Source organism: Bidens hawaiensis, unplaced genomic scaffold (assembly GCF_021521415.1).
Source record: "Bidens hawaiensis isolate Kalapana, Puna unplaced genomic scaffold, B.hawaiensis_p1.1 tig00011819_1, whole genome shotgun sequence".
Lineage (NCBI taxonomy): Eukaryota > Viridiplantae > Streptophyta > Magnoliopsida > Asterales > Asteraceae > Bidens > Bidens hawaiensis.
In genome coordinates, this window is record NW_027491940.1 from 336,799 (window position 1) to 364,253 (window position 27,455).

At 32.8% G+C, this 27,455-nt stretch overlaps 1 protein-coding gene and 1 non-coding gene across 2 annotated transcripts; both read left to right on the top strand.

Annotated features, from left to right (window-relative positions):
- Positions 1-10,064: 10,064 nt before the first annotated feature.
- On the top strand, positions 10,065-16,647 carry LOC143539159 (triose phosphate/phosphate translocator, chloroplastic-like). The gene is made up of 12 exons (XM_077032561.1): positions 10,065-10,458; positions 11,846-11,923; positions 12,121-12,186; positions 13,040-13,118; positions 13,204-13,324; positions 14,264-14,359; positions 14,537-14,649; positions 14,770-14,847; positions 15,189-15,305; positions 15,398-15,497; positions 15,599-15,699; positions 16,499-16,647. Exons 1-12 carry the CDS (start codon positions 10,193-10,195, stop codon positions 16,508-16,510), a joined length of 1,227 nt encoding a protein of 408 aa, XP_076888676.1. The 5' UTR covers positions 10,065-10,192; the 3' UTR covers positions 16,511-16,647.
- Positions 16,648-17,734: 1,087 nt separating this feature from the next.
- Positions 17,735-17,808, top strand: TRNAN-GUU (transfer RNA asparagine (anticodon GUU)). Its single transcript has one exon. It is a non-coding gene; the product is annotated as a tRNA-Asn (tRNA).
- The last annotated feature ends 9,647 nt before the right edge of the window (positions 17,809-27,455 follow it).

The window sequence follows — 27,455 nt, forward strand, 5'->3', positions numbered from 1 at the left end:
AGGCGATCTGATGGCTCAGATCATTTTGTTAAATATTAAACTTGAATGGTGGTTTTATATAAACAATGAATCTTTTGTAAACATTAAACGAGTATTTCATAATCCCGTATTTTGATATGTAAATATTAATATTTTAAGTCCATGCTAATATTTCTTCATTAACCTGTAACTCTGATTTATTTACAAAAACGGTACCAACATTGGGTCACACGCCTAGACTGAAGTTTGGGGTGTGACAGTTTATGAGAACGACTGATTTTTAGGTTTCACAAGAAAAGGGTATTTGAGATCTTATGACCCGTTTAAAGGGTTATTCGAGTTTAAACCGGGTTAAATCAATGAGAATTCATCATTTAAAAATCAAGCAATCTGGTGGTTCTCATATATACACTGTTACATACGTCAATAGTTGACAACCAGAGTGTGACACGTAGGATTTTAGAAGTTTCATATATATACAGTTACATACGTCAATAGTTGACAACCATATCCGTGAGAAAAATATAGAAGATCATGAGGGGAGGTCCTAGTGTGATAGTTGACAACCATATCCGTGGGAAAGATGTAGAAGATCATGAGGGGAGGTCCTAATGTGGTCATACGTTGGCGATGGATACAATGGTGGTGTTTCTGGTTATAAGACATTAAAGTAACTCTAAATTATAAGTTCTATATATCAACTCATTTATAACTCATTAACTCATTTGTAAATCAATTACTTAGGGTGTCTTTGTTGCAAGTGCTAGGAGTGTCTTTCGGGTGCGTTTTCACTTGTATTAGGAGGTTTGTTGCGCGTATCTTGTTTGTAACGTCTCTTTTTTGAAGTTATAATTTTTTTTTGCTAACCATTAAAAAAAATCAATTACTTGGGCCAATCAATATATGGTCAAATGTACCTGTGAAGTAGCCGAGAAACTTAATCTGATAAAACCGATTCTGGTGACTATTCCTTACTGTATCTCAACTCGATCATGGGTATAATTCTTAACTTTTTTTTCCTTTACATATATATTTACAAAATTTTCACTACTACAACTATTGATATATATTGGTAGATTGAGTCCTCTTACCCTGAAAAATGTGAAGACCTCGGGCTCTCTGTCATCACGCATAGCCCGCTCAACGGAGGCCTTTGGAGCACAAAATATCTGACGTTTCCGTCCGCTAACAGCTGTTATTTTTTGCCGGTCCTTAGGAATTCGGTAATTCTAACTAATTATTAATAATTAGTTTTTATCTTTCGTGTTTCTGAATTTAATGAAATGATGAAAATTAAACATTCCTGAGTTCCCAAACACTATGTTGCATACCAATTTATTTATTTCCTTACAATAAATAAAATTAAACACCAAAAACATCTATAAATATTAAAAACGAACAGTGTAAAACAACTCCCTAATACTTTTTTGGAGTTTAACTTTATTTATTTTAAGGATTTCACAAATAACTAAGACGTTATAACCCGGTTTAAAAGTTATCTAATTTTGGTGAGACATAAGACCCGGTTATTTTTTTTACTATAAAATTGTTTCTTAATTATAAATAATATCTTTTTTTTTTGTAAAAAATCATAAAATAATTTTTAGTTTATCCCTATTTTATAGGATTTTCATACCAATAATTTGGTGAGAATAATTTTTAATTTAATGAGATGTTATAACCCGTTTAAGGAATATCTTGGTTTGGTAAGACCCATACCCGTGAATTCGGGTCAAATGCATGAGAAACCTCCCTTTACAAATAATGCAATCTGGTGGCTTGAGAGAATGTAGTAAGCAACCAGAAAGCTTTTAAAGGTTTCGTTTATATGTATATATATATATTATAGATGTGGACTTTGGAACTCAAAAGATCGTGATGACGTGACCAAAGGTCTGCTCATTTCCGATGAACTACGACCAACATTTTCCGGTTGATCATCTTTTCAGACATTAAAAGGAAATACTTGAAAACAATGGAGCTAAAGATACCGGAATTGTTGTTCTAAGTAGCAGTAGCCCCACGGTGGGCGTCACTTATTGCTACAACGAATATAACACACAATGAGAGTATGACGGTTTAAGAGTATAACCCTATCAAAGCTTCCTAAAGTATTAAGAATCAAAGAAAACACAATTGTTAGTCTCATCTTAGGAGGGAGCCTCCTACGATCAACCTCCATCGTGAGAATCAGTGATATGATACAAGAGATATAGTATGAGTGTATAGAGAGATTTTAAAGAGAATAGGATGAGTTAGAATGAGAGAATACCTTTGATGAAATGTTGTATTTATAGACACTTTGAAAGCTTCTTCGGGGAAGCTGAAGCTTCTTAAATAGAAAATGTCAACCCTCCTTTCAACTGGTGCAAACTTGGCAAATGCCATTTCCGTGTAACCTGCACTTAACTTTTATTTTGTCTTGTAGCTACTCTTACGGTATGCAGGGCCGACTGGTCGACGAATCCCAGCCCGACACCCGATAGGCCCGGATTTTAAAAAAAATTATATATATATACTTTTATGAAAAACAATATGTATATATAATGTTTAAACTTAATTACACAACCACTAGCTTGGTTAGTGACAAATGAGACTAAGTGTCTCTAAAACAATTATAAACAAGAATATAATCACTGGCCTCAGGCTATCGTGTACGTTTGTCTGGATCCTTACATATGTGATGAGCACGTCACACCTGGTCACAATTACGCTCGCCTGCGGTGAGTATGACCTTGTGTATACGTATAGGCACTCAACTAGTCGAACGCTACGGTGTTTGCTGGGGGAATCGAGTGTAGAGACTTGAGTTTATGAATTGTGTTGTTTTAACTTGGTTATTCCTAAGCCACGATGGGCCAAGACCTGTGTAGTCACGAGGGATTAAGTAAAGAAAATATTTTTAGCGTCTGCATATTTACCTGCCTTCGTTGCTGACGTATTTTCTTAACATTTTGCAGGTGATCAAGGTTAGGGTTTGGAGTAACGAAGTGCTCAAGATATCCGATGGCTAGGATCTTTTTATTTAAATTTAAATTAAGTTAATGGTGGTTTTTGTAAAGTAAAACAAGTAAACCTTAAACATCAAACGGGAAACTTTTAAATTTCGTCTTTTGTAAAATATTACATTTTAAATCCACATGTTTTCAAGACTTCCGTTATTAAAACGTAACTCTGATTTAATTACAATTGTGATACCAACATATATGTCATACGCCTAGGCCGTGGTTTGGGGTGTGACAAAATAAGATGTTATAACCCGGTTTAAAAAACTATTTGAGTTTGGTGAGGCTCGTGGCCCACTTTTTTTTACTATAAAATTGTTTCTTAATTATAAATAATATCTTTAAAAAAAATAAATTGGATATTATATTTTAGTATATCACTGTTTTATAGGATTTTCATATCAAATATTTGATAAGATTTAGTTTTTAATTTAATGAGATGTTATAACCTGTTTAAGAGCTATATGAGTTGGTAAGACTAATACCCGTGAATTCAGGTAAAATGCAAGGGAAGTCTTTATTTATAAATAAAGCAATCTGGTGGTTTGAGAAATTAAGGGAGGTTTTGTGTATATATATTTAAGATAATAAGATTAAGACATATATAATATTAATCTATTGTATATTTAAATATTTATCTCCACGTCACCGCATCATCATATTTCCCATTTTAGTCTTTTACTTTGTAACTTAGAATTTTCCTTTCTATTTTTTAATTATTATTTTTATTTTTAATGTAATAAATGGATGGTTCATTTGCTTGGTGGGTTTGAAAGTGACAACAAGAATGATATTCAATTTTTTGTTTGATTAAGTGTTTCGATTTTGATTTAAGTAGGGGAACAAAATCCGTAGACTTGAACCCTCAAAGAGGATTGATATTTTCTTCCTCTTTTTTAATATTTTATAATATTTAAATTTAATTATTAAAATATTGTTCACCTTACCTGCCGATATTATTTTTTCTTAGTAGATAAGTTTTTTTTTAAGTTGTTCTAAAAACTTTTTTGTATGGTATATAAAGATTTTGGAATGATGTTGTTCCCTGGTAAAGGATATAAAAACAATAATATATATATTGTTGGTTTAATAAAAGAGGAAAAGTTAACATACAAGTTAAATTAATGTGTTTAGAGCATTCACATCACATTCTTCATCTTCATCTCTATAATTACACAAAAAACACCATATTTTCTCTCTCATATACAATTAAATAATACTTTTTTACATCTTTATCATTATCTTTTCTCTCTTCTCCACTCACAACCACTTTCAAATATATTAAAAATTAAATAGAGGATGAACAGTGGTTCTTCTTAAATTTTCTCTCTCCTCTACTCACAATCACTTATCATTCTTTAAAATTTTTTAGAGATTTCTCTCACAAAGTTTTTAGAGGACCTGATGTGAATACTCTAAATGGTAAAAATCAAGTAGTGTAATTGATGTGGGCCCAAGTATTGAAGACTGGGCTATTTTGTATTTAAAGGCCCAAGATCACGCTATAAAATGTGGCCCATGAAAACGGGCATAACTTGGCACACGAAGCTCCGTTCAGGTCTATTACCAGTCAAATCGAAACTTGAGACGAGGAGCACATTGTGGCAAACGCCAATGGCGGTTTGGTCCTTGTCCGAAGCCCAAAAACGCCTCCTAAATAAAGTTTTGGGCCTTTTTATGTTTTTTCAGCAGTTTTTATGTTTTTATTTTTGGATCGGCCCATGGCTCATTTTAGGCCCATTTTGTATTAGACTCTATTTATATACTGGTTATGTAATATGAACAATCAGACTTGAATTTTATAATAATTACTTTTTCTCTTCATTTTCCCTGACATTTGGGTGGGATTTTTAGGGTTTTGGAAGTTCATCACGGGTATTCGTTGAATCAACGTGATTCGATCTTCATTTTCGTTTTACCGTTGCATCAGTAATTATCTAATTACATCGTAGTGCAATTACAGCACACTATAATTACACTATGTTGGATATATAATTACATAACTTGATTCTCACAGTTAGCAAACTAATTTTATTTGTATTTGATTCAAACTCTTAAGGGTAAGCGTACTGAGAGATAAATCCCATAAAACTGGGGCATAAGTTAGGCAACCCCCCCCCCCCCCCCGGCGCTAAGTGGTGCGACAGGGGGGCGGGTTTTTGTCGCTTGTTGTGTTGGTTTATTATTATTATAATAGTATTGTTTGTTGGACTATAACACCACTACACCCTTAATTAAAACAAAAATCTAACTGGACGTCACATTATACAAATCGTCCAATTTTATAGCACTTCCACTATACAGCCTAATAAGAAAGACACTAAAGTTATGATTAATTAGTCCAAATGATTTAACAAACATCTTATTATGTGATTAATAATAACATATATAGTAAAGTTATGATTAGTTTTTAATAAAGTTTGGCCGATAAAAGAAGAAGAGATTTGTGGTGGTTCTTATGTATCATTGCACAGCACCAAATATAAATTTGTGCATCGACGGGCGTTAATATTTATTTTACATAAATTAATATTTTTAATAAAATAATAAAGTTCGTATTTATGTGAAAAAGTAATTGGATTTTAATAATTTCGTCTGCGATTGATCATTAATAATCTTAACTGAAAATATTCATGCTGAAGGTTTCATATTAATTTATTTTGTTCTCACTGTGCTTTTAAAAAAATGTTTAACCGGCGTTAAATTTTTTTCAAATTTTAAAAATGATGTTTTATAATTTTTTATCTGAAGAAGAAATCGAGCCAATTGATGTAAAACTAGTTTTATCTCAAAACAATCTTTCAAACGACTTGATTTTTGTTAATTAAAGTTCAAACACCTGATTTGAAATATTGTTTTCGATTGTTAATTGAAAGTTCAAACACCTGAATTGAAATATTGTTTTCGAGGTAAGTTTTACATCAATTAACTCGTATCCTCCTTTCGATAAGCAACCCTATAAAAACAGTTTGAAATTCGGAAAAAACTTATGACCGTTATTTTTTTTTAACGGTGGTCCAATGAAAATTTTTTATATAAAGAAAAATATTCTTAGTTAAAAATTATTCTCAGACAATAAAAAATGTGAGATGAATTAATCAGACAATAAAAAAATGTGAGATGAATAAAACAATTTGCCTGATAAAAAAAATAAAACAATTTGCCTGATAAAAAAATAATGAAAAAGAAAAGTCATTATAAGTTGGTTGTGGCTCAATGGTAGAGCATTCACTTTACAAGTGAGAGCTAGGGGGATCAAACCTCACTACCACCAACTTATATGGGAGATATGAGGGATGACCCTGGCTTGCCAGGGTTCGAATCCTGATCTCACCCGGTTTTACCGGCTCCTCGTTGTCGTGTCGTTTGGCGGGCGTGAGGGTCGGGTTTTATCCGATGAATCCCTCAACAGGTGGACCGCTAGGGGCTTCGTCCGTCCGGACTAGTGGCCGGCTCGGGCTACCTTTAGCCAATGGGAGCCGCGTACGAGGTACCCGACGTTACTTAGTTGGTCGTTAAAAAAAAGTCATTGTAAACCCCAATACCTAAGTAAAGCAAGTGGATAACATCAAAGATCTCGTACTTTCATTATCCAAGAGTTGATATACAACTTCATAGACGGTTGGACTTTTATTTAATCAATCATCGATAATATCTATACATGTACTGGGTTTTTTAGTTCAATAATGTCGGGTAATAGTTAAGACTTAAGATACTAAGATTTCTGATTTAAACCTGAATAAATAGGATTTCTCATATTAGTGGATTTTCTCTTTGTTAATGTTTCTAGGTGTGTCACAGGGGGGAAGCTTGGGCTTAGTCACAGCAGTGACCAAAGTCACGGACCCGAAACCATGTGGATGACCGTGCTCAATACCTATAAAATTTTCTGACAAAATCGTGAATATTTACCCTATGAAACGAAAAAATGGCAATGACCAGGTCAACCCTGGTGAGTTAGCTCGGAAATGTCCAAATTAGTATGAATGGTTGACATTCCATTTCAAAAAGATCCACTCGGGTATTGGGGGTAGACGGGTAATTTAAAAGGTAGTAAAAAATAATAATAATAATCAATAACATATGATAACATGTAGTAAGTAAGAATCTGATGTTCTATTGTGGTGTTTCACAGTATTTTGATTTGATGATTAACATGTTGAAATGCATGTATGAATCTAGTATTGTGATAGGACATGCAAATATTATTTAGGGGTACAATTATTATCACAAGGTAAAAAAAAATGAATCACTTTCACAGTTTAGTAGAGAAGTGTAAAAAAAAACCGTTTCGGAACCGGTTGACCGGAAACCGAACCAAACCGTCGGTTCGTATAGCGGTTGGGTATATTTCAGTAAAACCGGTTTAAAACCGACCCGAACCGGTCTGGATCAGTTTGGCTACTTCTATGCTTAAAACGGTTTGGAATATGTAAAATCAAACCCGCTCGTTTTGTAAAAAAAGGGTTTTGTACACCTCTAGTTTGGTATGTGTTGGTTTTTAGTTGGGCCGGGTTAGGCATGTCGAAACTCGAAAGTACCAGCTAAAATATTTGGGCCTGGAAAGAATGGCTTTACGTGTGTTTTTGTGATTGGGCCATTGTGATGGCCCAAATGGATTAGTCAGTGTACAAATGGGGCTATGGACCCAAACTGGTTCAGGTTAAAAAGCCATAAAAAATCTACATTCTCACATCAGTATAGTTTCATGACTTCTAATATTTTATAGTCATTAGTTAAGTTTCTATACAAATCTATTTCTAGATTATGTCAATTTTATGGACCAACTATTCTTAAATTCAAGCCCAAACTAATGTAAGCCCAAATAAGTTAAACTGCTTCACAAGGATTGAGCTTATTTAAGCATTAATTTTACATGCTTCATGTTTCTGATCATTTGTCTTGAGAATACTAGGTTTTAACTTGGGCCATATGAGATTATGACTTAATCAAGTTTACTCCAATTTCATGGAGCTATAAAAATATACATGATTTTTTAACACCATAAGATCACACAACCATGATAGGAGTAAGAGTAGTATTATAATATGTTCAAAGCAACTAGTCAACCATCATGATAAGAGTAAGAACAGTATTATAATATGTTCAAAACAACCATCATGATAAGAGAAGAGTAGTATACTGACACGGTGACACCGGTCACGGGTTCGATGTCGTAAAGTTTACGTGTGTACCTTGTCTTATCCGAGTGGGCACCCGACTAGTATATATTTGTATAAGTCGTCCCAAACTGGGCTTGTTTGGGATTGAGTTTGAAAAATGCTTATTGGCTTTTTCAAAAAGCCATTTTACAAAATCAGGATTTGGGCCTTTTGGAAAACTGTTTTTTAACCCTATCAAGAAGATAAACTAAAAAATATTTTTTTAATTGCCAAACACATTTTAACTTATTTGGTTTTTGAAAACAAAGTTAACCCGATCCCAAAAATATTTTAACTTATTTGCTTTTTGCCAAAAACTAATAAGTCAATAAGCATTTTTCAAACTCAAACCCAAACTAAAATTAACCCGTATATAAAAACATATTGCATGACTAATACATTGTATAAGATGAACACCAAATCTTATAATGAAAACCAATAAAAATGAGTACCGAGTATTGTACCAAATTTATTTTACGATACGGGTATTTCAGTCCAATGCCCGTTTTAGTACTACCTTTTTTTTTTCTCATCTCTAACGATTTTGGTACAGCTATAGGTACAAGTAACAAATAAAGTGAATTAGCATGGGGTACCAGTACGGGATGAGTATCAAATTGGTACAGACAATGGCGAAGTATAGTTGGGGCCTGGGGTGGCCACGACCACCTTTTTTTACGCAGTAGTGTAAATTTACCCGTTTTCCGGGCGAAAATTTTTATATGTAGTGTAAGTTTAGCTTTTTTCGGCCGAAAATTTGAGCTCGCACCCCCCCCCCTCATTTGTGAAATTTTGTATACATTTTGAGCCCCCCCCCCCCCCCCCCCCCGGTTGCTTCAGTCCAAGCTTCGCCACTGGGTACAGATACCGATTGGACTATATGATTAGTAATCGATATGACCTATTCTTTAGACAAAAATTTGGAAATCTCTACATATTTTAATGTATTGTGGTATAGATTCTGGTCATTGTGTTTTTCTATAATGTTATTTATTTTTGTTGTCTATTGTGTTTTATGCAAATGGGTTTTCGAATTTTCCCCCAAAAATATAACTATAGTATAATACTCGTATTAAATATAAAAAACACACGATTTTATGGTGTAATTAATATTATTTTATAAAATGACATAAAATATTTACCGACGTTTAAAAATAATGAGAGAATTTACACATGACTTGCGTGTGAAGAAGATAAACTTTTTTCCCCTTCTTGTCCGTCCACCTGTCTCCCGAAATCTTGTACACATGACATTTGTCCCAACTCTTATTTATTATACCCCTCAAATTATATCTCAAACTAGATACGAGTTAGACCTCACATCGTTCGACTTTAAGCCGTTAAACGATTCCGATAACCTTTATAACCATCAAATCTTATATATATTTGTATAGGGACAATTTCATATATACATTTACAAATATTGAAAATATCATATATATACCCAAGAAAAACTAAAAATATCATATATGCCATTGTAAAGTTATTAATATATCATATATACCCAATTCATAATTTTTTTTACAAAAATGATCATATTACTTTAGTTTGATTAGATGCAATAATAAGTTTATAATGTAGACCATTCGATGCGATAAATCTGAATAGTTTGCAATTTTGAAGAAGTGACGAGAGACGATTTAGTTGTCGTTAACGGTGAGAAAAGTCGATTAAAATTAAAATAATAACATATAGCATAAACATATTATATAATTAGAATGGGTAGAATGATCTATTAGTAAAAAATAAATCTTGAGTCAGTCACTGGTTTCACTCTCCATCCAAAAAGAAAAAGTTTATACCAACAACGAAATATAAAATATTCCCAATCTAGAATCCCATTCTTCCTCTCATTTTCATGGGTTTCATTTGTTCCATTCATACAATTTTTATAATATTACAATTACAAACAAATAACAACTCATTTTCTCTCTGTTACATCCGCCATGCATTAACCAACCTTGTTTCCAACGTTAAATATACCATTTTCTTCTTTAATCTTCCCATAAATCATTTCCAAAATTATTGTCTAGTCCTAATAAAAAAATGTCATCATTAATGTCTCATTTGTCAATCCGGCTTGTAAAACCGTTACATGTTAACGGTTTTACAACTAGGATTGCACCTTCTTTAGCTCAACGTAGATGTCAACCGATTGTTGGTTCGGTTGAAAACTCGCCAGAGAAGATACGAGTTGGATTTTACGGATGGGGTCATATTTTGAGACGTCCGGGTTTTGTTGGAAGTCCGGTGGTAAAAGCGGCTGAGGCTGCGGCGGATGGTGGTGATCAGGAGACTGAGATTTATGAAGGGTTTGTGTCTTTCATATTCATGGTTAAGATTTTGAATATTAATAAAGTTAACATTAAATATAAACTGTATGTATGTTCTATGTAACAAAGTTTTTTTTTATGAAATATTTTCTGTTAATATTTTAGTGAACTGCGGTTTTCGTTCATATGGTTTGTCCAACTTTACGGTTTTAGTCCAATAGTTTCAAATTAACGATTTTTGTCCCTGTGGTTTCATTTCACTAGCAATTAAACCAGAATCCACTATTCCCGTTAAGTCTGGTCGTTAAACCCATCAGCGTGCCCTTCACATGACAGGTAGTTTGTCCTTTTTTTCCTTTTTCCCCAAATACACCCCAGTCCAGTCCCTAGTCCCTCACCTGAGAGGGCCTGCGAATTAGGACTAGGGCTTATTTGAGGAGAGAAAGGACAAAACTGCCCCTCATATGAGGGGCATGCAGATGTGTTTAACAACCAGACTTAATGGAATTAATGAATTCGGGTTTAATTGCAAGTGAAATGAAACCACATGGACGAAAATCGCAAATTTGAAATTATTGGACTAAAACCGCCGCAGATTTAAACAAACAACAGGAACGAAATCTGCAGTTTACTCTTTCTTTTTACTATTCCAGTATGATGGTTTTAAACTTTTAATAATTTGTTGGAGATTAGTTTTATGAGACTAAGTTGGAGATTGATTTTAATAATTTGTGGGTCAATAACATATATTAGTTGATACCCGAACCGATTAGCCAAACTGTACACGTGTGTTACACTGTTACCGTGCCATATCCATATTCCATAAGCATTTTATTTCTATTTGTTGTTAAGTAATATACTAGTCTACTAGTTCATTAATTTTTAGTTTTTATATATTTAAAATTTTAAGCCTGCTTGCGGTGCGCACATATGATGTATGTATGTGTGAACCCTCGGGTGGGCAAAAGTGAAATTGCATTAATTTTGACGTTATTTTATTAATCTCGTGAAAATAACGTTAAAAGTGACGGACGGTTAATCAGGCATCATGTAGTGGCGTTGATAGCTGAAAGATAAGGGTACATGCACCGATCAGCCGGTGTCCCGATGATTGAGTGCTATGTGTCTTATGTCCAAGGCTTGATGCAAAACTACTATCGAGCCGGGGGTCTCACCGGAAGCAGCCTCTCTGTCCCTATGGGGTAGAGGTAAGGCTGCCTACATCTTACCCTCCTCAGACCCTACCATAGCTTTGCTATTGGTGGGATATACTGAGTACGATGATGATGATGATGATGATGATGATATATTTAAAATTTTGAAAAACAAAATAGTATAAAAACTAAAATAACGAGAAATATATTTGAAAATATCAACGTACAATTTTTAACAAACTAATACAAGTATAATCGTGAATTATGTACAGGTTGTCAATAGTCGAGCCTCCCAAGAGCTTTCTTGAACGATACCCGGCTCTAGTTACTGGATTCTTTTTCTTTACCTGGTAAGTTAAACTTTAAAATTAAATTCGTTTATTTCTCTATAAAGTACTTTTAAAAAAATCATATTCTTTTTCAACACAATTGTGAGTTATATTTTAAGTTGAAATACCATTTGCAATATTAAAAATAGTAACACTTTAGCTAATGTGAACGTGACATAGTTATTTTTATTTATTGTCTTATGAAATTATTTATGTAGGTACTTTTTGAATGTTATATTCAACATACTCAACAAGAAGGTCTACAACTACTTCCCATACCCTTAGTAAGTATATCTAATGGTACTGTAAACGAATCGAACGAAACACGAATAAAGCCTTATTCATGTTTGAAATAATATGTTCATGAATGTTAGTTCATGAACACTTACTGAACGAAGTTTATGTTCGTGTTCGTTAATTAAGGAAATGAATATGTTCACGAATAGTTCACATACATAAACACAAACGGACACAAATAAAATCAGCAGAGCTTAGAGATTGAGACTGATATATTCATTAATGTGAATAAAGGCGTAAACGAATCGAACGAACACGATCAAGGGCATGTTCGTATTCGTTCATTTAACTTTAAACGGCCACGGACACTTAATCGAACAGATATTTATATTTGTATTCATGTTTGTTTGTTTAAAAAGTGAACATTGGTGTTCGTTTATGCTCGTTTGTTTAAAATCTAAACGAACATAACTTAACAAAGCTAAACGAACATAAATGAAAACACCTAAGTGAATACAAATTAACAAATATAAAACATGTAAGTAGATGACTCGTCCAGATAATATTTAATTATTTTCTATTAATACATAAACGAACATAAATAAATAGACATAAACGAACATAGACAACTGAACATAAACGAACGAACGGAACATGTGTTCATGTTCGTTTGTTTATTAAATAAACAAACATAAACGAACTTCCCGCCAAACGGTTCACAAACAGTTCACCGAACGTTCGGTTCGTTTACAGGCCTAATATCTAATCATTTTCCAATATACATAATCATAATGTCGTTTTGAACGCATCCATAAATCGTTCATAAATCGTGGTTTGTTGGTTTAATAGTTCGGTTTAATTTATACGTCACAATTAAAATATTTATTTTTCGAATTTCAGTTTTGTTTCGGTTGTTCATCTTCTAGTCGGCGTCGCATACTGTCTCATCAGTTGGTCCGTGGGCCTCCCTAAACGCGCTGTGAGTTTTTTTCTGTTCGCATCGTACAATGTTTTATGCACAATGTACATGTACCAATGCATTACTTTAATTTTTCGTGTTCCAGCCAATCAACAAGGATCAACTCGGGCTTCTAACTCCCGTCGCAGCGTGTCATGCTCTCGGACATGTCATGTCTAATGTTTCGTTTGCTGCGGTTGCGGTGTCTTTTACACATACAATAAAAGGTAAGTTAGCGCACCGAGTTGGACTCACGGAGTCAGCTCGCTTTGTTGACTCGAGAAAACTATTATGGGCTAAAACCGAGCCAAAAACCGATCGGTTTTGGGTTTTTTCGGTTTTGTGAATATTTTGGTCAAAATAATGAGTTTGGGCCTAAGTCAGTTTGTTAATTAATAACTAATTGATTATTATACATTTGGGCTAAATTTTTTGAGAAACATATATTAAATTCTTATAAATTACGTAAAATTAAAAAAATATCTATGAAAATCTATAAATTCATTTCGGTTAGTTTTTTTTTGGTTTTATTACTTGCAAAACCAAAGACAAACCATATCGTAAGTTCGTTTTTTACAAGTATATAAAACCAAACCGCCGGTTTTTGTTCCGATTCGAATATTTCTAACAGTAAAAGGTAAATGCATCGAGTTTGACTCATGGAGTCAACTCGCTTTATTGACTCGAGAAAATTGGATTGGTAATAATACGGTTCGGTATTGCCCTAAAACGAAACGAAACCAAAACCGAAACTTTAGTTTTTAGGATTTTGATGATTTTGAAAATTGTTTGGTGTTGGTTTCGGTATTGCAGTTTGAGCTTGAAATTTTTTGGTTGAAAGAGAAATTTGGCTTAAATTAATGAAAAAATAAATGATTATTATACAATTTGGCTAAAATATTTGAGTAACATATTTATTAAATTTTTATAAATTAGTAAAAATAAAATTTACAAAAACTATAAATTTAGTTTGATTTTTTATTTTCTATTACATGCAAAACCAAAACTGAACCGTACCTTCGGTTTTTACAAATACATAACAACAGACCGTTGGTTTTCTTTCTGATTCAGTTATTTCAGTTCAGCTTTTTCAGTTTAATGCATACCCTGATTAATATTATGCAATTAATATTATGCTAACATTTTATATTTGTTGGTGTGATCAGCTTTGGAGCCATTCTTTAATGCTGCAGCTTCTCAGTTTATTTTGGGCCACCAGATTCCACTTCCACTATGGCTCTCATTAGCTCCTGTTGTTATAGGTGAATATTGTATAAAAAAACAATATTATATAAAAAAAGAAAAATATTTATTTTTTGTCATAAAATTTTGTATAAATGATCATGAACTAGTAAAATTATTTTGTGTATCTACTTTATTTTTATATAACTAGACACTTTATTTAATCGGTTTTAACGGTGTATGAGTCGTGTTTGTAGGCGTATCAATGGCGTCATTGACCGAGCTTTCATTCAACTGGCTCGGGTTCACAAGTGCCATGATTTCCAATATTTCTTTCACTTATAGGAGCATTTATTCAAAGAAAGCTATGGTAATAATAATAATAATAATAATAATATCAAGCTTTTGTTAATTTTAAGCAACGAATTAAGGTAAATATGTATTAAGCGTCATTAAACGAGTATATTGTTCCGATTTGTATGTTTGACAGACGGGGATGGATAGCACAAATGTGTACGCGTACATTTCTATTATCGCTCTCTTGTTTTGCCTCCCGCCAGCAATACTTGTAAGACGGTTTTGATCATGTGTTTTTTAATACGTAACGTTTTGACCCATTTATTTAATAATAAATCGGTTTGGGTTATGTTTTATCTAGTAAATTCAAAACAGGAAAAATTATTAAATGTTTAAAGAAAATTTTAGAAAAATCACCCAAACTATATTTTAAAGTAATAAAACATTTTTAAATTATGTTATTCAAAAAAGTATATTAGGAAAAACTTTTAATAAGTTTGATAAATAAAATATTAAATAAAAAGTTAATTATATCCTTTTTCTAACTCGTACTAAAATAATTATTTGACATGTTACATAACCCGAAACTCAACATTTAATGTTCTTTGTCAGATCGAAGGACCAAAACTAATGCAATACGGGTTTAGCGACGCGATAGCCAGAGTAGGAATCGTTAAATTCGTGTCAGACTTATTATGGATCGGGATGTTTTACCATCTATACAACCAAGTAAACCCGAATCCTTCATTTCAACAACATATGACCAATTCAAACATTTTTTATTCGCGTTTTAACTTTTTAATAATTTATTTTATTTCAAGATTGCTACCAACACTCTAGAGCGAGTGGCCCCACTGACTCACGCGGTAGGAAACGTACTAAAACGTGTTTTTGTGATCGGTTTCTCCATTGTTGTGTTTGGTAATCTTATATATTACAAACATCCAAATAAAGTTTATTTGAAAAATGTTGATTTTTTTTTTTGAGATTTTAATGAATGTAAATATTATTATTAATGGCAGGTAATAAGATATCTACACAAACAGGAATTGGTACAGCAATTGCCATTGCTGGTGTTGCAATCTACTCATTGATCAAAGCTAATATTGAAGAGCAAAAAAGGGTTTGACTAATGATTATTTAACTCCATTTATATAATTATGTTTCTCTATTACTAAATGGGTGGGTCGGGTAACGAGCCTTAACGGGTTTGGGTCAAAAACAAGTAAAATTTGGACCGTGTCAAAACGAGTTGGGTTGATCTTCCTATCATTTGGTCGGATTTCAAAATTTTTTAAATAATCAACAAAATTTAATGTGACGCTTGTAAAAGTACCTAATTATCGTCACATGACTTGATTGAACTCTATAAACATATGGAGTTTGCCACAAAAGACGAAAATTGTTGCAATAATGAAACATAAATGATGATTAGCAAGATTTTTGAAAATTAAGTATGAAACATAACAGATGTTTTTTATAATTTTGGTTGGTTCTCAAATATTAAAATTTTATAAATAATCAACATAATTAATATAACACTTGTAAAAGTACCAAGTTACTATCACAAAAAAGTCATGAGACTTGATTGAACTCTATAAACAAATAGAGTTTGCCAAAAAAAATAATGTAATATGTTACAACAATAAAAAAATAAATGATGGTTGGCGTGATTTTAAAACATTAAGGATGAAATATAACGTATGTTTTCTGTAATTTTGTCTGTATTTTATATAGTCATATGCAATATATTAATATTTAAAAAAAATAAGAAAAGATGCAACATAAATGATTATTAGCTTTTGGTTTTTCTTAGCTTATCTTTTAACCTTATCATTGTGTCACCTCTAACTTGTACTATAAATCTCCCTCTCTCTCTCTAATCTTTGTTATTGAATTGACAATGTATGATATTGTTTCAGAAGACCACATAGAAGCGGATGCGGAATAGAAGGGACATGTTTAAGAGCAGACAAAGCAACAAACAAATTGTGAATTAATGCGGGTTGAAGGACTCAAATTGTTTTGAAACTTCATCTTTCTTGATTTTGGTACTTTAGTTTCTTAAATAGTTGGATGGTAATAATGGGTAATAAGATCCATCTTAACAAAATAATTTCAATATTAAGAGGGGGAAATAGAAGGTTTCTTCTAGTTACCAAGATTTCTAAATGTATAATCTTTTGTAATCCGTGATTACGGACATAAGACCAAGTGACGGGAAAACTTGGAGCGGAAAGATACTTAATTTTCTTCAATAATATGTAATAAATATGTGTAATTTTAATTTACAGTTATTGATAAAACTAAAAGAAAAATTAACACCAACTAGTGAAAATGACGAAAAGTGATAACTTTTCAAGTAAAGGACGTGATTTGTAATTGCCTTAGTTAAAATGCAACGGATAGAATCCATCAAAATTTTATTTATTGGAAACACTAGTCGGATCCAACTCACCTGTACGCAACATCGCACAAACAAACCGTGTGATTTATCAAAAATCCTCTTAATAAATCGAAGCAGGTTTTATGGATGAAGATATCAAAGCAACTATCTTTGATAACACCTAATACTACTGTAACCCTAATGTTCTTATACTCTTTATAAATCACTCATTGTCGCTTTAGAGTCCTTAGCTGACCATAGTTTCAAGAGAACTTAAGAGACGGTTAAAAATGATCGAAGAATACAAGAATTTCACGTAACATGTAACGAACGACAAGACAATTTTTTTTCTCAAGGTTTGGCCTACTAGAAACATAACGTGTGACCTTATCAATGTCTACACATTACAGTATGTCTACCTTATTAGCTTTGTGATCTTTATCAAATAATATTTGTTTATCGTATTATCAAATGAAATCAATACATTAATCCTTATCTTGTTTTTCATGTATATAACTCCTTAGGTTCACATGGATATTGCCACCTTAGGTTCAATAAGAGTAAATAAGTACTTAAATATATGATTCAAAACACAAACTTAAAAACTTTTTATTCCTAATTATTAGTTTTAAGTTTTAACACCTTTACTAAGAAAAAAAAAACACTTATAATATTAAGTTTGTTTTATTTAAATATATTGTAGTTTGGTTTATTGTTTAAATGATAAACTAAATACCATTAACATATTTCTATTTATAAAACTATAACAAAGGCTGGAATAGCTCATTTGGTTAGAGCGTGTGGCTGTTAACCACAAGGTCGGAGGTTCAAGCCCTCCTTCTAGCGTTTAATATTTTATTTCAACCTTTTATTTATTATTTCAAAAGAATATTATTATTTTTTCTATATGTATAAAGTATTAATTCACATTTTTCTTTTTAACAAGTAACTTTTAAGATAAAACATGATTTGGTATTGCTAAGTTACATTTGATTTTTGATGCTATTTCTATATTTTCATAGTATTAATTTTAAGGGGTTGACTGGGATTTTATTTCGCATACGATTAACACTAAATAAATATTTTTCGCCTCTGTGTAAACGGTTTGTTTCTGCTTTGAAGCAAACTTGACTAGATTAGAGTAGAGAACAGTAGGTATACATATTGCAAATTTGCAAGTTACACCATTTAAACAATGCTTTTATCAAAACTTTCCATTACACATACGGGAAAAGATCCAATACAATAATATTTTAACGTACAATAGGTAAGCGAATCCATTTTTTCACGAAAATCGATCCATGAAATCACATCCCAACATCTCGGAATCATCAATACATATGCAATTAATCATTGGTTCACCGAAAAAAACAGTTTTGGATGGTTAATCGATCAATTTTTCACTTTTTTTACGAAAACCATTTTGAGCGTTTATTGAGCGTTTTAGGGTTTGGTTGAGCGTTTTAGTACTTTTGCCTTTGTTTTTTGCCTTTGAGCGTCTCGCGTACCTATCGCACGTTAAGACATTATCCTACAGTATCTCTACCCTTACACATACAAACAAAAACTTAGCTTGCGCTTTAAGTGTTTGGCCAAAATAAATGGTTAATCTTGATAAAATTTTAAAGTATTAGTTTTGGAATCTATTATCTAAGTTTATCTAGTTATTTAAGTATTAGTTTTGGAATATATCTAAGTTTGGAACCGGTTTTTGTGAAGAAAATTACAAACCGGTTCGGTTCGGTTCAATTTTAGGATCGGTTAACCGGTTCATTTGCCCACCTCTATTCTCCACTTTATTAAGATAACTTTACTGGTGAGTCTTAGTTGGTTTAAAACTTTTTGAGTCTCATATAAATAGATTGATAGGGTACTCTAACTTTTAGATTCAAGTTTCAATTTGGTTAATAATATTGAAAGAGTCGTGATATGTTAAAACAAAATATTGTGTTCGGTTAAATTATCCAACATTAAATTTGCCTAGCTCATTATATGCATATATTCAGTTGTTGTTTGAGCATCTCTTTTTCATTTACGAGATATGTACAATGCTCATGAAAGAATCGGTTTTAGAATCCCCTTAAATATTTTCTTTAGGACATTATTATAGACTTGTTTTAGTCTCTAGTCCATGAAACAGTTCACTACATATTTTACATAAAAACAAATTAAAACAGATTTAATCAGTATTAAAAAAAATCATTTTACAAGATTATGAAATAAAAAATATAAAGGGGCATTCTGAGAATTTAACTCGAGACCTCTCGCACCCTAAGCGAGAATCATACCACTAGACCAAATGTCCATATATGTTATTGCATTTATTTGAAGAAACTAAATCTATTATATCCAAGATGGCAAGATACATGAATCATTTGTACATACTGTGTCACCGACTCACCGTGCATTACTAGTTCATCACGAATAGGGGTGCAAACAAGTCGAGATGCTCGCGAGCTACTCGAGACTAGCTCATAAAAAATCTCGATCGAGCCAAACATAAACGAGCTCGAGCCTAAAAGCAAGCTCGTTTAATAAAGGAGCCCGAGGCTGGCTCGTGAGCCTGAACGAGCATGTCATTTTTATAATTTTTAGAATATATATACATACAATATATATTTACATGTATATATATGTGTATAATAACTAATAAATTAACATATTTTAATTGGAAAGAAACAATTATAATTAAAAAAATATAAAAATTAATTAATACATAGTAAACGAGCCTAGCCGAGCTTGAGCTTGAAAAACTAGTTACGAGCCAAGCTCAAGCTTTAGAACTAAAGATCGAGCTCGGGCTCGACTCAGCTCGGCTCGTTTGCACCCTTACTCAAGTACTCATGAACCACTACAAAAATGTTGATTTACATAAATGAATTCGATATACAAAAGAGTGAGTCGAATCTAATCAAATGCGACTAAAACCGTAGATATAATTCAATCTGAGCTAGACGGTGGGCTCGTATTCAACTCGAGTTTATTGTTCATAAAAAAACTAGCTCGTAACTTATATGGCATTATGACCCATTAATAATTAATTTTTCATCAAATTTATAGTCGGTAACTTTATCATAAAAACATAATTATCTATTATCTATATAATAATAATAATAATAAGTATAAGTATAATTAAGTACTTTGGTGTTGTTAAGGTCTCACTGGGTCACTTAGCGGCACCTTGTTAATCCTTGATATTTGTTTTTTTAGTTTCGGTACATTAACGAACAAAATGAACACCACCAAATGTTAATTTTGCTTTTTTTTGTCTTAATTCTGGTATCGTAACAGGCGTGACGGATCTCGACTGAATTCGTGTAGACTCATCGTCGGGGACCAACAACGCACAAGTTGACCGAACAACACCACCTCATTGATCCACTTCAATTTTTATATATTTTTTCAATTTGTAGCTCCAATACCGTAACAAATTAGCCAAAACCAACCAAGTTCGGGTTTACCGGCCAAATAAACGTCATTTAATTTTTTTATTTTTTAATCTTTTTATATGCTAATTTGACAAATATATTTTCTAGTTTTTACCAACAGTGTGTATGCCGTAACTGGTCAAATTTGTGTCAACTTACAATCGTAACGTTTGGGTTTTACCAACACCCGGGTTTCATTACCTGTTGCCGGGTAAAATTACACTAGTATATTATTTTTCATAATAATAACATAAAGTATTACGAAACGACGTCGTTTGCATGTTGGCGCGAATAAAAACAGAAACATAACGAAATAACCGCTTCTCCTTTGATTTCATCAAACCCTAAAAACCCTAATTTTGTAATCCTTCCAATTACCCCTTTACGTACAATTAAAAGGGGGGAACATCATCCAATTGGCAGCTCCACTCGAGGTAATTGTTCGATTCGAATAATCGCGTATGTATATTTGTCGTAAATTCAAGTTTCCGTGTACAATTCAGATTCATTTCTGTACGGTTTTTTGTTATATAATGACGACTAGCTAATTTTATGAATCAAGTTTCAACGAGTTCTGTTTTTCCGATATGTGATGTTGTTTTTATTGGTATTGATGATAACTTGATCTTGTAATTGATTTTGAACGACTAAAATGTCTACCTTTTAAAATGACTTGCCAGTTGCCACATCTATGATGATGACGACATGCGTCCGAGTTAAGCTAACCGGTTGCCTAAACTTGAACAAGTAGGCAACCCTTACAAGGCACCTTTCTCCGTTGTAGCTTGTTGCAATCAAACAAATGTCTAGCCTACTTGTTCAAGTTTCATGTCTTCCTTTCAAAATGACTTGGCACGTCTCTGATGATGACATGTGTCCCGCGCAGGCTAACTAGTTGCCTAAGCTTGAGTAAGTAGGCTAGACACCTGCTTGACTGACATGGCTACAACGGAGCCCAACAAGCCCTTACAAGGCACCTTTCTTGCCTTGGCTAGAAAGGTGCCTTGTCAGAGCTCCGTTGTAGCCATGTCAGTCAAGCAAATGTCTAGCCTACTTATTCAAGTTTAGGCAACTAGTTAGCCTGCACGGGACACATGCATGTCATCATCAGAGACGTGCCAAGTCATTTTGAAAGGATATGCCTATGCTGGTTGGGTACATTTTCAATGCCTATTTTGTAAACGTTTTGGTCAAAGATGCATATTTTGGTAATTTTCCCTTCAGTAAATTATGTTCAGAAATTGGAAACCGTGATGGGTTTCCCTGCACAAGTGTTATTGCCTAGTACATATTCATTTCGGGCTTCGCAGTTGTGATTGGTACTGACATCAATATGCAATAATGATGTATATATATTGGAAAATTTTCATACAAATGCGACCATTTGAAACGTTTAATTAATTTGGGTGTTTGCCAAGCTGATCGGTTAGACTTGAATTGTATGCATATATATTGTATTTAACCATTTCAATATGTATTCATATATTGACCAAAAACAAAAATTGCTGGCTCTAGATGTTGCTCATTAATGCTTGCAAAAATGAAAAACCAGAGACTAGTATGACACATATGTTTCGTATATGAAGCGTTAGAAGATGAAAGCCGGAAAAAACCTTGAGAATACATTGTGGCTTATTGTTGTGATCGGTACTAGTGATGTTACTCCTATGATCATCTGCATATTCTGCATCATAATCATAAATATATGTTGAATATGTTATTAATAGTGCTAGTAGAACTCACATGTTGGTTGTAAGTTTTTGTTCACTAGATGAGATTCTATGCATGTGTTCTTGATATAGTTTGTTATGTTTTTAGACGGGATCCTAAGCATTATTGTGGAAAAGGAAGAATTTCAGATCAGCGATTTGAATGACGAGAATCTTTGAGCAAGAAATTCTATAAACACTCCTTTTCCACATCGAGTAAATTTAAACCAAATGGATCCAAACCCGCCATCCGGGCCCACCTCCCCTACCAAAGACGAAACCGTTAACAGCCGTTCATCTGATGCCATACTGTCATCACTCACGCAATCACCTCCCGTTCAAGTAATGGAAAGACCCGAAGACTTTGACTTTTCTAGTAGGTGCTCATCGCCGTCATCGGAATGGAGTTCGGCTTCCAGTGAGTCATTGTTCAGCATTCATCATAGTAATAGTTACAAACATGATCAAGCGCATTTAGGGGCTGCTGATGTGGAACATTCGGGTCAGAATGATTCGGATCAAAATGATCACGCGTCTGATTTAGATGAGCCACAAAAGGTTGTTAGGTGGAAAACACAAGTCGAACGGCTTTCGGATGAAGGAGCCAACTCTCAAAGTCAACAACTGGAATCGTCTCCGTTAACAGATCATAAATCCAGTGAACCAAAGTAAGTTATATATGTTTGCTCTTTGAACTTTTTCAGAAGTTATTATCTTGTTGAACCAAAGTAAGTTATATATATATTATATGAATATTGGCATTAGGAGAACAAATGTTTTAAGAAGTTATATAATATGACTTATCAGCATGTCCATCTTGTTATTTTTTTCATTTGGTTGTTGCAAACAAATCATTATCCTTGTGAATATTTAAAAAAAAAACAAAATAAACAAAAACAAAAAAAAAAAACCTTAACCTACATTTACAGTCATTCTGTGGAATATTACTATAATTCATGAATTTTGGACGGTAAGATGGACAGACCTGATGGGTTGGGTAGGGTAACGGCTCAAATGCTTTTCTGTCTTTTTTCAAAAAAGTTATATGTATAGTTAATGTCGCATAATTACAAAAATAATGTTTATAATGGTAAATCATCTAAACCTTTTATTTATAATAATTTAGGAGGCTGTATGCTTAAAAATCGGCTTTGTATCACTTTATCCAATACGACCCATTTAGCCCGTTCCCGCTTTAAGTTGTTTATCAAGTAACAAGTTGACCATTTTTTAAGTAAATGGGTTGACATTTAAACTTTTAAATTTCTAATATGAAGTACATGCAGAATATGAATAACATAAGTTTGAATCTTGACAAATATGCACAGTTCAAGTTTTTTTAAATGTGATTTCCATTTTTACCCTCGAGTATGCTGCAGATATGAAGTATCTCTTATTTTTGTTGCAGAAACAAGTCTTGTTGGTCTAAATGCAACTGTGGGTCCTGTAAAGTGCCAAAGTGGATGTGCTGTTCTAACTGTAAACCGAAAAAATCCTCGCATCCGTAAGTTTGGCAGTTTTGATCTATTTACTTATTAACAGTTTGTTTATGCTATGAGTTAGGTAAAAGCATAACGGGTCAACAGGGGTTAAAAGTTCCATCTAAAGTGTAATTTTAGTGATAAAAGCCTTCTAAATTCTTATATTTTAAAACATTAGATTATTATTATAAGGGTAGACGCCGAGTAATTCTAACTTCTGCACTAGTTATCCTCTTTTTACGCCATAATTACTGAATTAGTCCGGTCCTAGACTTAGAATTACCAAAATGGACTGAAAAAAAATATATACTCACCAAATGAAATAAAGGCAAAGTTATATTTAGGGGTGTGCAAGAAACCGAAAAAACCGAAAAAACAGAACCGAAACAAAAACCGAAGGTTTGGTTTTATGTTTTTGTAAAAACCGCACTTACGGTTCGGTTTTGGTTTTGCATGTAAAAAAAACCGAACCGAATTTCTAAATTTTTGTTTTTTTAATATTTTATATTAAGTAATTTATAAGAATTTAATAAATATGTAACTCCAATATCAAATGTATAATAGTCTGTTATTTTACAATTAACAAAATTATTTACACCTAAGTTCATTACTTTTTTGCAAAGTTTTTTTCGGCCTAAAATTTTCAAGCTCAAATGACAAAAACCGAAAAAACCAAAACCGAACCGAAACCAAAATGAAAACCGAAACCGAACGGTTTAGTTTTAGTCAAAAAACTGCACCGAACTGCACCACACACACCCCTAGTTATATTGTTGTTATGTGACATTAGTGATTAGCCTTTATTGTAATACCATAATTCTTGTAATATATATAACTCCTTAAATGTTTCTAAAAAAGGGACATAATTAACTCCACCTGTACATTTAACAATTTGTTGCTTTCATTTCCTTGTTAACTATTCTATAACAAAACAATATAGTGAGTTTGGTTTTTTGTTTGCAGTAAGGAAACAAATTCACCTTCGGAGCGCTGGACCCAAGAAGTCGGATCAAAAAGCGGGTTCAAAAAAAGGATGTTGTTCTAAATCTTGTTTCCCTAGCAAAAATCCATGCTCATCATGTTATTGCCATTGCTGTCTCGGTGAAATATCCATTTGAACATCACAAGTTAGCAGTGTCTTATATTTCAATGTTTTGAAGAGGTTAGTGGGTTAAGTCGGTTTCTTATATTTTTTCGCTAATGTTTTCTCAAGCGGCTCAAAATGCCTGAATTTGTAATGTGGCAGCTTCTTGATGATGATATGATGATCGGGCTGTTTGGGACCGTGATTAAGACGGGTCGGAAAACAGTACGGGAGGATAGAGGTTGATGGTGTGGAAACAGGTACTTATTATTATTCTTAACTTTCACGAGTTTCATCTGTAGGACCCGTAAATAAATTTTAATTTGTTCTTTCATAATAAAAGGTCTTATGAGAATAACATTCTTTCATTTGCACCGGGGCCACATGGGGCCCGGTCCAAAGATGGTGGCAGTTCTGCCATTTCTTTTTAACTCAGTATTTGATACGTCGTTCGTCGTATTAAAGTTTTTCTGTAAATGTTAATAAGGTCAGGTGGAGACATATGACTCTTGTGAAAAGACGAATCATAACATTATTAGCACCGAGCCCAGTTGAGCATTAGCTTTTTAAATCTAACAAAAGTTGTTAATCATAATTTTGAAATCCTTGTGTTTTTTGTTAATCATAATTTTTTGTATCATATTTAAGAAAATAATACATATAATTAATTTTCAAGTTTTTCTACAACCTTCCGCAATAGAGTGCTGCCACTTTATTGTAATCGTTTTTGAATTTATGTAATTTGACGATTTTATTAAAAAAAATCTAATTTAGGAAGTATTATGAAGGTTGTAGAAAAACTTGAAAATTAATTATAAGTATTATTTTCTTAAATATGATACAAAATAAATAAATAAAGGGTCGAGATTTAAGTAATTACACGTGAATATATGAATATACACGTACATAACTACATATACGCGTCTTAGTTCGAATGTTATTTGTAGTTTATTCTCATTTGAGTACTCATCACTAACCCCTATAATCTTTATCCAAGCGTTGAGATTCGTTTCCGTATAAACAAATTTTTATATATTTGCAAATATAGTCTTATAATGAAAGTATGTATAAGAGTAAACTGCGGTTTTCGTCCCAATGGTTTGTCCATATATGCAGTTTTAGTCCAATGGTTTCAAATTTGCAATTTTCGTCCCTGTGGTTTCATTTCACTTGCAATTAAGCCCGACCACACTGACGTCTTTGATTGTTAAACCCATCAGTGTGCCCCTCACGTGAGGGGCAGTTTTTTAATTTTTTAATTTTTTTTTTCACCAAATACACTCCAGAGTCCAGCCCCTCACATGAGGATGCTTGTGAATTACGATTGAGGTTTATTTGGGGAGAAAATGGACAAAACTGCCCCTCACGTGAGGGGCACGTTAATGGGTTTAACGACAAGACTTAACGGGATTAGTGGGACCGGGTTTAATTGCAAGTGAAATGAAACCACAAGGACAAAAATTGCAAATTTGAAACTATTGGACTAAAACCGCAGATTTGGACAAACCACAGGGACGAAAACCGCAGTTCACTCTATGTATAAAGTTAGTTGCATTTTCTTAACATTTTCATAATATGTCAAAATTGTCATCTCTATTTCTTTTGCTAATGGTTCATCAAACAGCTCAAAATGCCCGAATTTGTTATGTGGCAGCTTGATGATAATATGATGATCGGACTGTTTGGGACCGTGATTAAGACGAGTTGGAAAACAAAATGGGAGGATTGAGGTTAAAGGTGTGTAAACAGGTACTTATAATTCTTAGTATATACAAGTTTCATCTGTAATACCCGTAAATTTTAATTTGTTCTTTTATAATAAGAGGTCTTATAAAAATAACATTATGCATATCTTTAGTAATCGGTACCTTCTTTCATATGCACCTCAACCCACATTAGTCAATCATGTGTATACGAGCCGTATAAAGTTGTTACACTTTAGAGGGGGGCAGGGGGTGGGGGGTGTTTGAATATAACGACCCTATTAGAAAAATGAAGGGTCGAGATTTAAGTAATCACATATGAATATTCACATGTGAATATGCACGTCTTGGTTTGTATATAAAAATAATTTTCTGTTAATTGATCATCGCTAACCCCGATTTGTTCAATTTTTTGTTGATTCTTAAATAAGCGAAGTCTTGCAATAATGTATAAAGTTAGCTACACTTTCATACACTTTATCAGAGTGGCCAACAATATCCAAGAACATTGTTTCGAATCAACCTTTTTTCTTTTTTACCATGAATCAAGTGATCCTCGTCTAACTCAATCTCTTTGAACCAACACGAAGAATATAAACACCATAGGCATCAACTTTTGACCAAAACCTAGGTGCAAACGAGCCGAGCTGCTCGTGAGCTACTCGAGATCGGCTTGTTAAAAGCTCGATTGAGCGGAACTTAATCAAGCCCGAGCTTCACTTATCGAGCTCGAGTCGGCTCGCAAGCCTAAACGAGAATGTCATTTATATTATTTGTTAAAATATATATATTTAATAATTATATATTAATATATATACATAATGTTATGAAAAAATAATAAAAATAACTAAATAATATATATTACTTATATACATAAAATTATATATACACATTATTTTATACATAAAATTATAATAGAAAAAATTATATAACAAATAGTTATAGATAATATAAAAAATAATTGATAATTAGTAAACAAGCCGAGCTCGAGCTTGAAACGAGACAAGCTCGAGCTTTGAAAATAGAGCTCGAAACGAGCCGAGCTCAAGTCTAGTCAATCTCAGGCATGGATCAGCTCGTTTGCACCC